The following is a 14181-nucleotide window of genomic DNA, read 5'->3' on the forward strand; positions in this document are numbered from 1 at the left end:
GTATTTACTGTTCTTGTTGTATTTGCACGCTTGACCTTAAAAAAAGAAAAACGAAAAAAAAGATAAATGATAAACTTATACAGACGTTAATACAAAAGATTGTCACTTACATTACTGATTGTTAGTATAAAACAATGTACAAAACAATTCAGAAGAATTTAGAAGATTCTAAACTAAATAATGGAATTAAAAGAAGCATTAATTTTCAGTAGGTAAGCTCATTATTATTGTGGTCCAATTATTTGACGGAAAGAAATAACTATAAACAGTTATACTCAATTTATCCAGATTTTGATTAGCCATTCGACTTTCGATTAACTTTCCCTTTAGAGCTGTTTTTCTATTGGCCCGATCTGGTCAGCTGACTAAGGAACCAGGCACATGACTAGCTGGTCTCAGCTGCTGTGTACATGACAGTTCCTCCTGTCTCCGTAACCTTTGTTTTGGTTCGTTAAATTGACTATTTTTTGATCCAGAATGTCTCCTTAGCGGATACTGTAGCCCTCCGCCTAATTAAATAGTCCCAGTTTAACGTGTAGAGATGTTGGAGCCTTCGCAGCAGCAGAATTACTCCATCCAGGTGTGTGTGATCCCGGAGAACCAGCACTGTGGACAGGTAGCGGACATCCTCAGAGCTCAGTCCGCTCCTGGAAGCTCTCTGCTCGGATGTTTGGACCGCAAAGGCCGACTTGTGGTGTTGGACCCGGCAGACAGAGAGGCTCCTCCGGCGGAAGTGGACGGCTGTTGGGCGGAGTGAGTGTCTGTCGATGACATCTTTGTTTTTAGTTTGTTTTTATTTGTTTAACTAAACATCGCGGATGTAGCGTCCTGAACTGAAGTATTGGCCAGTAATATAGTCTAGGGGTTCTCAACCTTGGGGTCGGGACCCCATTGGGGGTCGCGTGACACCAGATGCCTTAAAAAAATAAGAATTTTTTTTAACCCTCCTATTACACTGTTGCCACTGTTGCCACTTTGCTTAATTTTAACACATTTCTTTCAAATTAAATCCCATTTTTTGTCAATTTTAAACCCTTTCCACCACTTTTTTTTCTGCCTGTTTTTACTACTTTTAAACCAAACCTCACCACTCTCCACCTATTTTGACTCTGTTGACACATTATTGCCACTATTAACCCATTTTACCACTTCTTACGCCACATGTCACAATTAAAGACCCCAATTTTTGCCAGTTTCCGACTATTTCTGCCTCAGCTAACCTTTTTTTTTGCCAGTTTATTTCAGTTTTTATCCCATTTCATCAAATTTTTTCATCAAACTTTTGAATCCCTGTTTTTCCACTTAATATGCCTATTTTCCCACTTTAACCCATTTTTTGCTTATTTTTTGCCACTTTAATTTTTGGCATTTCTAACCCATTTCTGCTACTTTTAAAATGCAATTTCACTGCCTTTCCCACCATTTTTTTGCCATTATTTACCCGTTTTAGCTGTTTTTAATGTATTTTAATTTGATGTAAGGATTTTGCTGGCCCCCAGTCTAGCTGGGCCCCAGAAAGCTCTCCCATCTCCCCCCTAATGGGCGGCCTTGTCTGCACATGACTGTTCTTAAATGTTCACGGCTGTGTTCAACCACCTTCAGGGGTCCCCGGTCTCTGGCACCTTTATTTAGGGGGTCATGAGCTGAAAAGGTTGAGAACACCTGATATAGTCAACCCACCCTACAAACATCAGAATACTGGGTTTATGATTCAGTGTTTTCATGAATTTAAATAATTTATTAAAGGACTTGAGATTGAAATCCACAGAAGACCAAAAATGTTTCCTATTTTTCAATTTACCGTCTATAGAAATACCAAACTGCCCCTTGTGTGTCTTTCTTAATACATTTAAGTAGGCTTGTATTTTCATCCCAATAAATAAAAGCCCAGTATGATTTGGTAATAATGTGTAACTGTGATTATACTGTAGCATTAGGATTTGTGATTACAGTTAATACATTTTACATAAATGTGTCATGAGCCCACTTGCTTGGTTAGAAGTGTGTATTTTTTAACTGTAAACAGAAATATTAAGAAGCATCAAAAACATACAAAACCTGAAGTTTTTACGTTTCAAAATAATTTCATATTTCCAAAGTTTCCCTCTCAAACCCTGCTCTGTTTTCATGGTCACATGTGAGGGAAATGTCGACATATTAGGAGCGTTAGACCAAAAAAGTGCAGAAAACAACAGTGTTATTGGCATTAGCATCTACAGCACTGATCTTAAACTGGCGGCTCCCCAAAGCTTCCTGTCAGGCCCCCTAGAACAGTGGTTCTCAACCTTTTTAGCTTGCAACCCCCAAAATAAAGGTGCCAGAGACCTGGGACCCCCCCCGTACCTGAGGGTGGCTGAACACATCCATGCACATTAAAAGCAGTATTAAAATACTTTAGAAATAGCTAAAATTGCTTAATAATGGCAAAAAAAATGGTGGTAAAGGTGGTGAAATTAGATTTTAAAAGTAGCAGAAATGGGTCAGAAATGACAAAAATTAGATAAAAGTGGCAAAAAATGGCAAAATGGGCATATCAAGTAGTTAAAGGAGATTTAAAAGTGGCTCAAATGGCGTTTAAGTGGCAAAAATAGGTGGATATTTTGTGAAATAGGATGAAAATTGATATAAACTGGCAAGAAAGGTGTAGAGGATGCCAAAATAGTCAGAAACAGGTAAAAATGTGGCTTTAAAAGTGGTAAAAGGGGTTCATAGTGGCAATAATGTGTCAGCAGAGTCAACAATAGTCAGAGAGTTGCAAGATTTGGGAGCAAAAACAGGCAGAAGAAAGTGAGGGAAAGGTTTAAAATTGACACAAAAATGGGTTTTAAGTTGCAAAAATATGTAAAATTGGTGGAAAAAATGATAAAAATGGGTTACAATTAGGCAGAATTGGTGAAAAGTGGCAGCAGTGTGATTCAAAAATGTTCTTAGTTTTTTTAAGGCATCTGGAGACCCCCTCTCAGTGTCTTGTAACCCCAAATGGGGTCTAGACCCCAACATTGAGAACCCCTGCCCTAGGAGATCATTGAATTCAGAAAAGGAGGAGAAGAAGATGTTGGCTTTAAATGTCTGCAGTTGTTACATTTGTCCTAAAAACAATTAATAGTGAAGTAGTTTTAGAATGACTTAATACTTGATCATTCTTAATTGAAATTTACTTGCCAGCCATTATTAGTAAATTTAAAAAAAAAAAAGGTTAAAGTTGACAAACTCTGCAAACATTAACAGATTCAGTGGTGACAAGGGGTTAGAGAGTGGTAAAAATGGGTTAAAGTGTGGCACAGAGGGAGAAAAAATGGCAAGAAAAGTGGTGAAAAGAGGTTAAAATGTGACAAAAAGGGGGAAAGAAATATGAAAGGTGGGTAAAAATGAGCAAAAATGAAATGATAATAGGTTTAATAGTGGCAAAAATACAAGAGAAGTGGCAAAATGGATAAAAAAAAAAAGTGGCATCAAGGGGATAAAACATGTGGGAAAAGTGGTTTAAAAAGGGTGAAAGAGTTGCAAAAATTGGGTTGAAGTATCAAAAAGGGGCAAACATTTAACAAAAATAGCCTGGCACAGTAGTGGAAAGGTGCTAATGATTAGCACACAGGGCAATAATTAGCAAGAAAAGTGCAAAAAAGGGGTTGAAGAGTGGCAAAAATGTAAAATTCAATATTTGTTTAGTGGAAAGTCCAGCCCCCAGAGTTTCTGCCAAGACTTAATCTGGCCCTTGTGGTACTTGACGACCCCTGACCTACAGAATTGGTATGTGAAATATGGAACTACACTGGCTTTAATATTCACAAGTGTTGAATCTTTGTTAGCAATATGTTGTTGGCTAAACCCAGCAGCTTACACAGTACTCCCTCTCTTTGGGTCAGAAATATTTCAAAAGATTGGCAGTTTTGATCTTATTTTTTCATTTTAAATCAGTGATGTTAAAATTATTATTAATAACAATAATAATCTTGAATCAAGTTAATCAGGATGTTCTCTTATTCCAGTTTTTCCTGGGAGGAGGTGACTGCTCACAGTCGTGGTGTCAGACTGCTGGTTGTCGGGTCTCGTTTTGATCTGAAGCTGCTGGAGGTCGAAGCAGAGCGAGCATCTTCTGTTTCCCTGCTGAATGTCTGTGATTGTCCTGCAGACCGCTTGCTGCAGATCATCAGAGAGCACGACCACGGTGAGACTACATCGCCAGTGTCACACCCCTCAGACACCATTACTCTATCTTTAAACATTCTGATACACTGGTTCTGTTATCTACAGATGTTCCTGAGCTGCAGTCGGTGCAGATTTTGTCATTCTCTGCGGGTCGCTGTTGTCTCCTGCTGAACTCTGATTGGCTGCTGCAGCTGCAGTTTCATCAGACGGAGGAGCGGGAGCTGCAGACATTATCCTGCTGCAGAATCCAGACAGACGGAGACGGACACGCAGCTGTGCATCACTGCGTCTGCAGAGAAACGCTGTTCATCCTCAGCAACACTGGAGTCATATGTATCCTTAACTGACGGAGACTTTACAGCTGAAAACAGACCAATACTTTTACAAAGATGAAGATATCACTCATGTTACTCCCTCTGAGGTCACGACTTCTAATGCTGTAATTACAAAAATCAGGACCCTCTAAATATGCACATAAAGGACTGAAATTAACTTAGCTAAGTTTTAGTGTCACTCTTCTTTAACGGCGTCCTCCAGCTGTGTGTAACATCACCGATGGTTGCCTCCTCGCCACCATCGACCTCCCTGCTTACCTGAGCTCTGGTGCTCCAGAGGATGACCTCACTTCCTCTTCCTCCTTCTCCTCTTCCTCCTTCTGCCTCCTTCAGGTGTCAGCTGATCTCAGCACAGCTGTGGCCATCACCAAGACTCACACCGCCATCGCCGTTGATCTAAACCACTACTTTAGGTACAATTACAGGACAAATGTGCCGGAAACTTCTCCATTTTGTTGTCTTTAAACATTTTTATTTTATATTATATCCTAAAAAGTTGTTTATCACAATCCAAACAGCAACTCTTAAACTCACCCAGGGCTGTAAAGATAAGGATGCAGACAGTGTTTGGAAGAAGAAAATGAAAGCAGTTCACGGTAGAAATGTGGATTTTTCAGCCCACTGAATCATTTCATCCTTGCTTTGAGAGATACTTGATAAGATATTGCCTGAATTTTTGCCTTTTCTGCCAAATTAATTCCTTATCTGAGCTAATTTAATTCTGTGTGAATGTTCCTGACTCAGCTGGAGGAAAAATAAACTGCTTTGCCCTGAGATTACACACCAAATCAGCCGTTTAACCGCCTCCCACAGAGATTCATCTGAGAGTTAATCATGCTCTCATAGATAAAACAAACACTGATATTTCTGTCCTCCAGGATGCATCCGGACCGCCTGCTGTGTGCTGACCCTCCGTCCCGCCTTCCTCTTCGACCTGAGCACCCCTGGGACCAGGACAGCCTGGCGAGCTCCGACTACAGCCTCTCTGCCCTGGGGTCGAAGCTAAAAGCTGACCGGTAAATAGTCGAACACACGTTAGCATTACTAAACACGTAAGGGCCCGGGCACTGAGGTGCAAGGACCCTATAGAGATTGTTAGGATTATACACTATTTTATTCCTTGTGAGTTTTCAGCCTCAACATATTTGAAAAATCTTGAAGTTTTGCACATGCGTGGGGCTTGGTGAAAAATGCAATATTTTAATGGTTTCCCTCATGAGTGATGGGAACTGACTCACTAAACAGGCCTTAAAATTCAGCCCCTTAAGGCCGTTTTACCTATCAATATGAAATTTTGTACACATGTTCAGCTTCACAAGATGCACGAAAAAGTCTCTTAACACCATGGTGAGTTCCCTACAGGAAGTCCAGCATTTTGAATCAAAGTGCAAAATTTGTTTTGTCGTCATGACCAGGGGTCCTCTTACGAGGTCATTAGTCCAATCAAGCTGAATTTAGGTTCACAGCTAGAAGAGACCTGGATGATGAATATTTGTTAGAATCGTATATAAAACTCAAAGGACGTGGCCATGGCGAACCCTCAAATATACACATTTATCAAGAAACAGGAAATATCCTGTAACTCAGCTGTAAATCGTTCAATTTGACTGAAACTTTGCACATATGTATGCGCTCCAGACCTGAAAGCACGCACATGATCATATATTAGACAAACCGTAGCGCCTCCTAGTGGTGACGAGAAATACCATGCCTTATGGAACAAGCCACTCTTTCAATCCAAGTTATTAACGTGAAATTTGTGTCAAGATGGCCTCAAGGAGTTGACTCAATATTCCACAAAAAAAGGGGACTTTTCATCAGAGGGCGGGGCCTCAGTGAGGTCATAACCAAAAAAGTCACATTTTTTTCTTGCCATACATTTTTGAACAGTCATAACTCTGGCAAACATCACGTCTGAGACATGTTTCATGTGTTTGATAACAGTCTGGGCCTGAACACAATTATATTAAAATTTTGCACGGTGCCACCTTCTGGAAACAGGAAGTAATTGCTTGTGAATTTTATATCACAGCTCCTAAATGGTTGGCCAAATCATGCTAAAATTTACCCAGGGAGAATTTCAAGACATTGAACTTTCACATATTTGCAGGTTAAAAGCCTGTGTGGAAGGGTGGGGTCTTAACGATTGTTTTTTTGTCACCATGACACAGGAAGTAGTTTGTTCGGTCCTGGACATGCTTGTACAGCCATAATATTTGATGGAGAAATTCCCTGTGAGAATCTGAGAAGAATAATATGGCTTTAGTTGATGGGCGTGGCTCAATGGTAAAAAAAAAAAAACAAAAAAAAATCAGCCCTTGAACAATGTTCAACCTACGACTTTGAAATTTGGTAGGCACATGTATTATGCCAGGACCTACAAAAAAGCCTCTTCCACCACATCGCCAACTCAACCAGAGGTGTGCCTTTTTAAATTCTGTGTAATAAAATTGGTCAAACTTGCAATTTCCAAAGATTATCTCCTCCAAGAGCTTTAATCTGATCCACTTTGTCTTTTATGTAAAGAAAGAAAAGCCATCAAGGTTGAAAGTTTATCAGAGTTATGTACAAAATCCAAACAACACAACCATGGACACTTGTCAAACTGAGCCATGAAATGGTGCAAAAACGGGCTTTTTCTCTAATAAACAGAGGTTGTTTATGCAAAATTGATCATCAGATTTAGCAGATTTAGTGTCTGGGCCACAAGCCCAACGTGCAACAAACCCTGACATGCATGCATGCAGGTACGAGTTCCCGTTCAGTGCTGCTAGCAGCCCCAGTTGATATCGGATTTCTCCTTCCCCATAAGAGACCAATAATGACTTCACATTGACTTCTCACTCTTATTCTGACTTTCTCTCAGCTCCTGGGAGGCTCGTCTGGCCTCTATGTACAGCAGAGCCCAGCAGCAAGCAGCTCCTTCCCCCTCCCACTCCCTCTTCCAGCCAAGTGGGACCTCCTGGTCCTCCTCCCTCCCCCACCTGGAGTTCCACCCGGCTCTATCCTCGGCCCATAGCAGAGCGCCTCCCGGTGGTGTGACGGCTAATTTCTCCATCTGCGAGTCGTCCATGCCATCTCTGCTGACTGTAACCGAGTTTTCAGCCCAGCTCACCTTCGTCTCACCTGGAAACAAACAGACCACAGTGGCATTGTGGGATTTGGAGTCTGGGAGAGTCAGCTACCACCAGGCGGAGGGTGAGGCGGTCCCTGTGGAGCGCTGTGGAGAGAGACAGCACAGACTGCTGCTGATGAGTGAGTTAACCTCTGCAGTTTGGCATCAACGTGTTTATTTAAGAAACACACAGAGGCTTTTATTTTGAAAGAGACAGATGAATGAGAAAAAGATAGACATTTGTTTTTTCTCCTCCTCTGTTGCTTATTTAAGCAGCTGACTCCAAAGTTGATGCAGAGCTCCAGATGCCATGAAAACGCTTCTGCTGTTTAAGAACAAACACAAGCATAGTCAGAAATTGTTGAATTTTTCCCAGAGATTAATTAATATTTCTAATTCAGATTTAGAATAAATAAACAAAAACAAAGGATGCATCTTAACTAAACCCTCCCTCTTAGTGACAGAGGTTACATTTATCTCCTGTTTAAATGTTATCTGTACTTCCTACAGTTTATTAGACCTCACATTAATTTTACACCAAAAACTGAGAGAAACAGAATCCATCGTGACGTATCTTATGAGCTGATCTTTCCTCCTTCTGTCTGCCTGCAGAGACTGGTGTTTTCCTGGTCTTATTTTCCGTCTCCCAGCAGGATTTACTCAGCAGGTTGATGTTATTTGGCAGTGCTTCAACCGTTGATGCAGTGTGCCACCTGAACAGCTGGGGGCGCTGCTCCATCCCCATCCATGCCTTACAGGTAGGAAATATTCTCAGTGATACCTACGTATTGCCAAAATTTACAGAGAAGCTTGAAATATGATGACTAAGGGTGCTGTTTGCACACATTACACATTACACTGCTGGTGTAGAGGGTTTATGTTGGGGTTTTTTTTCAGGCTGGACTGAAGAACCGTCAGCTGGACACGGTGGATTTCTACCTGAAGAGTAAAGAAAACATCCTGAACCCTGCAGCCGATCAGCCGGCAGCCTCCACAATGAGCCTGAAAGAGTGTAAGCAAACAAATGTTAACTATATCCTCTTAAATCAGTCAGTCTATTAGTCTTCATATTTACAGGCTCTTTGCAGAGGACATCAAATCTCAGCAAAGAACTTCAGATGAGGACAGGAAATATTTTCTGCATAGTGAAGAGCTATCAAAAATACGAAAGCTTGGGGATGTTTATGATCATGCTATCAGGTCAGGTTGCAAAAATAAATGATCTTGAGCTATCTCTCTGTCCCGAGACATTCACATTCAGGCAACAACGTTAAAAAGCTCACAAAGAAACAGCAGAATACAGATTAAAATCCTCCTAAAACCTGGACCAGATGAGCCACTCAGCGCTCACTTCTGGTCTGTTTCCATCTTTTAATACTGTGATACTCAACATGTGGCTCTTTGTGATGGTTTGTGGCTCTTTTATGTCTAAATTTGAAATATGATTCCCCCAGAAAACCTTAAAAACAGGGAACTTTGACCTTAGAAATGATCCATTGTAAGTCATTATAATCAGTTTGTTTCCATCACTTATAAAGTAGGCTTTAAATGTCAACCTTTATTTTTTTGTCTCTGTGTTTCCATTGCCCTTATTTGCAACCTTTGCCCCTTTTCTCCTTTTTCTGCCATTTTAATCAATTTTTACTGCTTTTATCCCATTTTATCCACTTCTTTTTTGTCACTTTTAGCCCAATTTTGCTACTTTTTTCCAATTTTTTCCAATTTTTGACACCTTTCACCCATTTAAGCTGCCTTTTTGCCATTATTTTCAATTTTTTCTACTTTGTCAATCTTTGCTAGGTTTTTTTTTTGGGCCAATATTTCCACCTTTTTTTTTGCTGACTTTTGCCCATTTCAGTCATCAGTGACTCATTTTTTGTCACTTCTTACCCATTTTTGCCACTATCTGCCCTTTTTTGCCACTTTTCACCTAGGTTTTGCCAGCCATGTTATGCCTTTTTAACCCTTTTCACCCATTTTTTCCTTTTTTTTTTTTCAACTTTTGGACCAATTTGCAACCTTAAACTTATTATTGCCACTTACACCCATCTTTGCCATTTCCCATAACTTAGACTGTGGTTCTTGCAGATGTATTTTTAAACAGTTTGGCTCTTTGGTTGAGCAGGGTTGAGTAACACTTTTTTAATATCCATTTTTTTACTTTAATTTTTTCCTCCATCAAGTCACATGTAAGTCAGTTATCATGGCACATTTCAATACTGCATGTTTTAAAATAGCAGTTTTTATTATTTTAATAAAATTACTCTTCTGAGAGGAACGAGTTCATCAAAAGTTGCACGCAAACTGCCTAAATATCAAAGATGTGTTAGCATCCCGGAAATCTTACCAATGCTTTTGCAAAATTCAGACATTTTGCAGAAGCTTACTTGCAATTTTCTGTGTTTGAAAACAGGAATGGATGACTATTTAGGATGTCTGTGTCTTCTGTTATTTGGAAGCTGCTGCACCACTTTCCTATCTCTCAAATAAAAACCAAATCAGTGATACTCACTGTGTGGCTCTTTTTTGATTATCTGTGGCTCTTTTATGTCTTAATTTTAAATATTATTCTCCCAGAGAACCTTAAAAAAGGAAAACTCTTTTTTTCACTTTTTTTCACCATTTTTGCCAATTTTCTCCCATTTAAACTACCTTTTGCCATTAAATTGATTATAATGTGTGCTGCTGACCTCTTGGCCAGGTCGCCCTTGTAAACGAGATCTCGATCTCAATGGGAATTATCTGGTTAAATAAAGGTTAAATAAAAATAAATAAAATAAAAATACCACCTTTTTCCTACTTTTTTTTTTTACCCATTTGACACTTTTTGCTACTTTTTAACCATTATTTGCCACTCTAATCCCATTTTTGCCCCTTTTCACCATTTTTTTCTCCCAATTTTCACCAGTTAAACTACCTTTTGTCATTAAGTACCACTTTTTTCCTACTTTTTGCCCTTTTCACCGTTCTAGTTGCCATTTTCACCCATTTCAGCTACCTGTTGCCATTAAATACCACTTGCTTCCTCTTTTGTTGCCTGTTTTTTCCACTTCCTTTTGCAACTATATCCCATTTTTGCCCTTTTTCACCATTTTTCACCCATTTAAGCTAGCTTTTGCTACTAAATGCCTATTTTTTACTATTTTTTGCCCATTTTTGCCACTCTTAACTGCTTTTTGCTCATTTTTTGTCACTTTTCACAATTTTTTTGCCACATTTAGACCATTTTATGTCACCTATAACCCATTTATTATTACTTCTCACCCATTTTTTGCTACCTTCGGACCCCTTTTCCACTTTTCCTCCCCATTCTTACCCCTTTTCACCCATTTCTGTTGCTTTTTGACCATTTTTGCCACCTTTGACTAATTGTTATTGTACTCCAAGCTGTTTTTGCTTCACCACTTGGATTAAGGCTCTTGCAAAGGTATTTTTCAACAATTTGGCTCTTTGGTAGAGCAGGGTTGAGTAAGACTGGGCTAAAAAGATTCTGGTGTCTTGACAACCTCACCAGAAAGTCTCCCTGCACAGTGGCTTAAATAGCGTCATGCATGTTCTTATGTATAAGTGTGCTCCTTCTGTTCTCGTATCTGTGTGCTTCCTCCATGTCTCTGATTGTGCTTGTTTTGCATTTGTGCAGGCGTACAGGAGCTCTGTCCTGCGTTGGACCTCTTGTGTTCGGCTGTCAGAGAGTCAAACAGCGACGCTCAGAGCCGACAGTTCTCTGAACAGCTGCTCAACATCACCATGAGCTTTGTCAACACACAGATCCGCTCCATCCTCTCCAACACACACTGTAAGGAACCACAGGTCTACTGTACAGCTGGGCATCAAAATAACATCAAATGTTTGAGGAAATTCACTGTAACCTTTCCTTTTTGTACCTGCAAGCTTTATCAGACTCTAATAGCGCTCTCTGCTTGAGTCTGAGCAGACATTTTCTTCTAAATCTGATCTGTTGTGTCTGCAGATGAGGACGCAGGCGTGCTGAGCTGTGTGGAGGTTTTAAATCGATACGTCACAGAACTGAGGACCTACATGAAGAGATTCCCCTGGCATACAGGGGGCGACACCACCAGCACAAACTCTGCTGACCCTGTTAAAGAGGAGGCTCAGAGAGACGAGTGGGAGCAGCTGCAGACAGAGGTGACACTTCATCACTTCATTTCTAACAGTCCCTTTATATTTCTTTCAGATTTTGTAGGAACAATAATAATGTCCATCTCCCTGTTTATATCAAAAATCCATCTCTGTGTTTGTGTGCTGCAGGAGCTGATCCGCGAGTCCATCCTGACCAATCAGATCCCGAGAGCTCAGGCCGTCCTGCAGAGGCGGGGCTGTCCAGAGCAGAGTCTGCCATCTCTTAGGATGGAGGGTCTACGTCAGGTCTTCTCCTGCCTGCAGCACCGAGACCTGCAGACGGCCAAAACCCTGCTCACTAATATGGTCAGAACACGTCTCTATATCAACGATCGATTAATGGATCTGATGTCTGATTACAGTTTTAAACATGCTGACGTTTAAAGTCACATGACCCCACTGGAGTAAAAAAGCAGCTCTATAGACCTCTAGAAAATGTTCACTGTTTGGGAAATTAAATGTTTAAAAACAAACATTTCATGCCATGTCAGCAGAGCGCTGAGCTCTTCATGTATTAATGATAAAAACATGAACATCTATTCTTTTGTGTTTGTAGGGTTTTAATGTGAAGAAGCAGCTTCACAGCATCAGCCTGTACACCGACGACAAAGACCTCAGAGAGTTTGTGGTGAGTCTGACCGTTTCTCCTGTAGGTTTTCTGAGCTGTGGCCGTGGGCCTTGAGTTTGACCGCCCCCAAAAAATGACATCAAATTTTATTCTAACTGGCCCACCGGTATTAAGTCAGCAGACTTCCTCCAGTATAAAGATGGAAACTTAAGCTTGATGATATTTTGATAAACTCATGAACTTGGGAACATAAATGAATTTTTTTTTTTCACATTTTCAATGTTTCATCTCATTAATTAATCAATTATGACTTAAACTCATGATTTTCACTTTTTTTTTTTTGACCCTTTCGATTAAAACTATTAAATTTTATCTAATATTTTGACTTTTTAAACTCCTAATTTTGAATTCTATTTTATATTTTGACCTTTTGGACTGATTTAATTATTTCTTTTTCTCATATTTTGACCCTTAAAACTTATTAATTTAAACTTTAATCTCATTTTCTTTTCTTTTAAACACATGATTTTGAATTGTATTTCCTATTTTGACATTTAAAACTAATTCATTTAAACTTTAATCTCATATTTTGACCTTTTAAATGTATTTCTGTAAATTTTTATCTCATATTTTGACCGATATATCTTGTGATTTTTATATTATCTCATGTTTTGACATTTTAAACTTATTTATTTAAACTTTTCTCTCATATTCTGTCCTTTAAAACTCATGATTCTGAATTTTTCTTGTGTTTTTAACTTTTAAACTCTTTATTCCAACTTTCTATTACTCATATCTTTGACTTTTAATTCTGTGTTTTGACCTTTTGCACTCATAAATTTGACTTTACTCAAATTTGAGCCTTTCAACTTTTCATTTTGACTTTTTTCAAACCTCAGAATCGTTTATTGTCAGTGCTAAGTTTTTCCCCATAATTCATCACTGGTGAAAATGAGATTGACATTTTAAATGTTGACCCTGTTAGGCTCTCAGGTTAGACCTAAATCCAGAATCCCGCCCCTGCTGTGGTTGAGTGTGACACCCCTGATCTAAGGCTTCTGATTGGTTGATTCTCCAGGTGAAGGAGCTGTCAGGGCAGAATTATTTCCCAGCAGATGAGCTGCAGAGTGTGGAGTTCATCAGAGAGATGGAGAAGCTGGGATCGCTGCCTGCAGCCCGCTGTCCTGCAAAAACCACATCCAAAAGGTGACAGTTTTATGCCTGCAGAATAAGCTTTACTCTGCAGATAATGCTGTTTTGCAGATCTGGTTTTTTTTATGGTACCGTTTGTTATTTAGACTCTGGGTCCTGTTTTGATGGCACAGAGTATTTTGTTGAAAGCATCCATTCATGACCGGTTGGAACATTTATGTTCTAGAAGATGAAAATCAAAATCAAATACAAAGCCAGACTGAGATGATATTCTATATTTAGATTATAAATGTATTATTATGAGGCAGGTTATCAATAGTACATGGCTGTTATAGGCGCAGCATGAACCAAACCAGTCAGAGTGCAGTCTGGTATTCCCTTTCAGAGCAGTGTGGACCTGCTGTGTTCTACTAGAACGATATTAAAGTTAGAAACGGAGGATCAGGACAGCCGTCATTCAAAGCTCACAGACTCTGCCCTCAATATTCTTCTCTGACGTCTAACATGGCTCACACTTCCTCCTCTGTCTCCTCAGAGCGGTTCAGATGGCGCGTAGAGAGGCGGGTAGAGGAGAGGAGGCTCTGAAGGAGCTGCTGAGGCAGAGGAGGTCTGAGGAGGAGGGGGACAGTCTCTGGAGGAACCTTCGTCTGGACTGGGTCAGAAACTGGGACCAGAGCTGTCAGTCGGCCGTCCTCCTCTCCAGACTCAGCCACAGAGGTAAA

At 39.9% G+C, this 14181-nt stretch overlaps 1 protein-coding gene across 1 annotated transcript in view; it reads left to right on the forward strand.

Moving 5' to 3' along the window:
• The first annotated feature begins 360 nt into the window (after nucleotides 1–360).
• spg11 (SPG11 vesicle trafficking associated, spatacsin) overlaps nucleotides 361–14181 on the forward strand; it is a 30531-nt gene continuing 16710 nt past the window's right edge. The window contains exons 1-14 of the mRNA XM_041795155.1: nucleotides 361–753; nucleotides 3990–4168; nucleotides 4255–4482; nucleotides 4687–4897; nucleotides 5363–5500; nucleotides 7351–7739; nucleotides 8212–8357; nucleotides 8497–8611; nucleotides 11240–11395; nucleotides 11570–11745; nucleotides 11869–12045; nucleotides 12296–12367; nucleotides 13386–13513; nucleotides 13995–14176. Coding sequence (XP_041651089.1) covers nucleotides 542–753; nucleotides 3990–4168; nucleotides 4255–4482; nucleotides 4687–4897; nucleotides 5363–5500; nucleotides 7351–7739; nucleotides 8212–8357; nucleotides 8497–8611; nucleotides 11240–11395; nucleotides 11570–11745; nucleotides 11869–12045; nucleotides 12296–12367; nucleotides 13386–13513; nucleotides 13995–14176 — 2509 coding nt within the window. The 5' untranslated portion in view covers nucleotides 361–541. The remainder of the gene's footprint in view (nucleotides 754–3989; nucleotides 4169–4254; nucleotides 4483–4686; nucleotides 4898–5362; nucleotides 5501–7350; nucleotides 7740–8211; nucleotides 8358–8496; nucleotides 8612–11239; nucleotides 11396–11569; nucleotides 11746–11868; nucleotides 12046–12295; nucleotides 12368–13385; nucleotides 13514–13994; nucleotides 14177–14181) is intronic.

The sequence above is a fragment of the Cheilinus undulatus genome, linkage group 9 (genome assembly GCF_018320785.1).
Source record: "Cheilinus undulatus linkage group 9, ASM1832078v1, whole genome shotgun sequence".
NCBI lineage: Eukaryota > Metazoa > Chordata > Actinopteri > Labriformes > Labridae > Cheilinus > Cheilinus undulatus.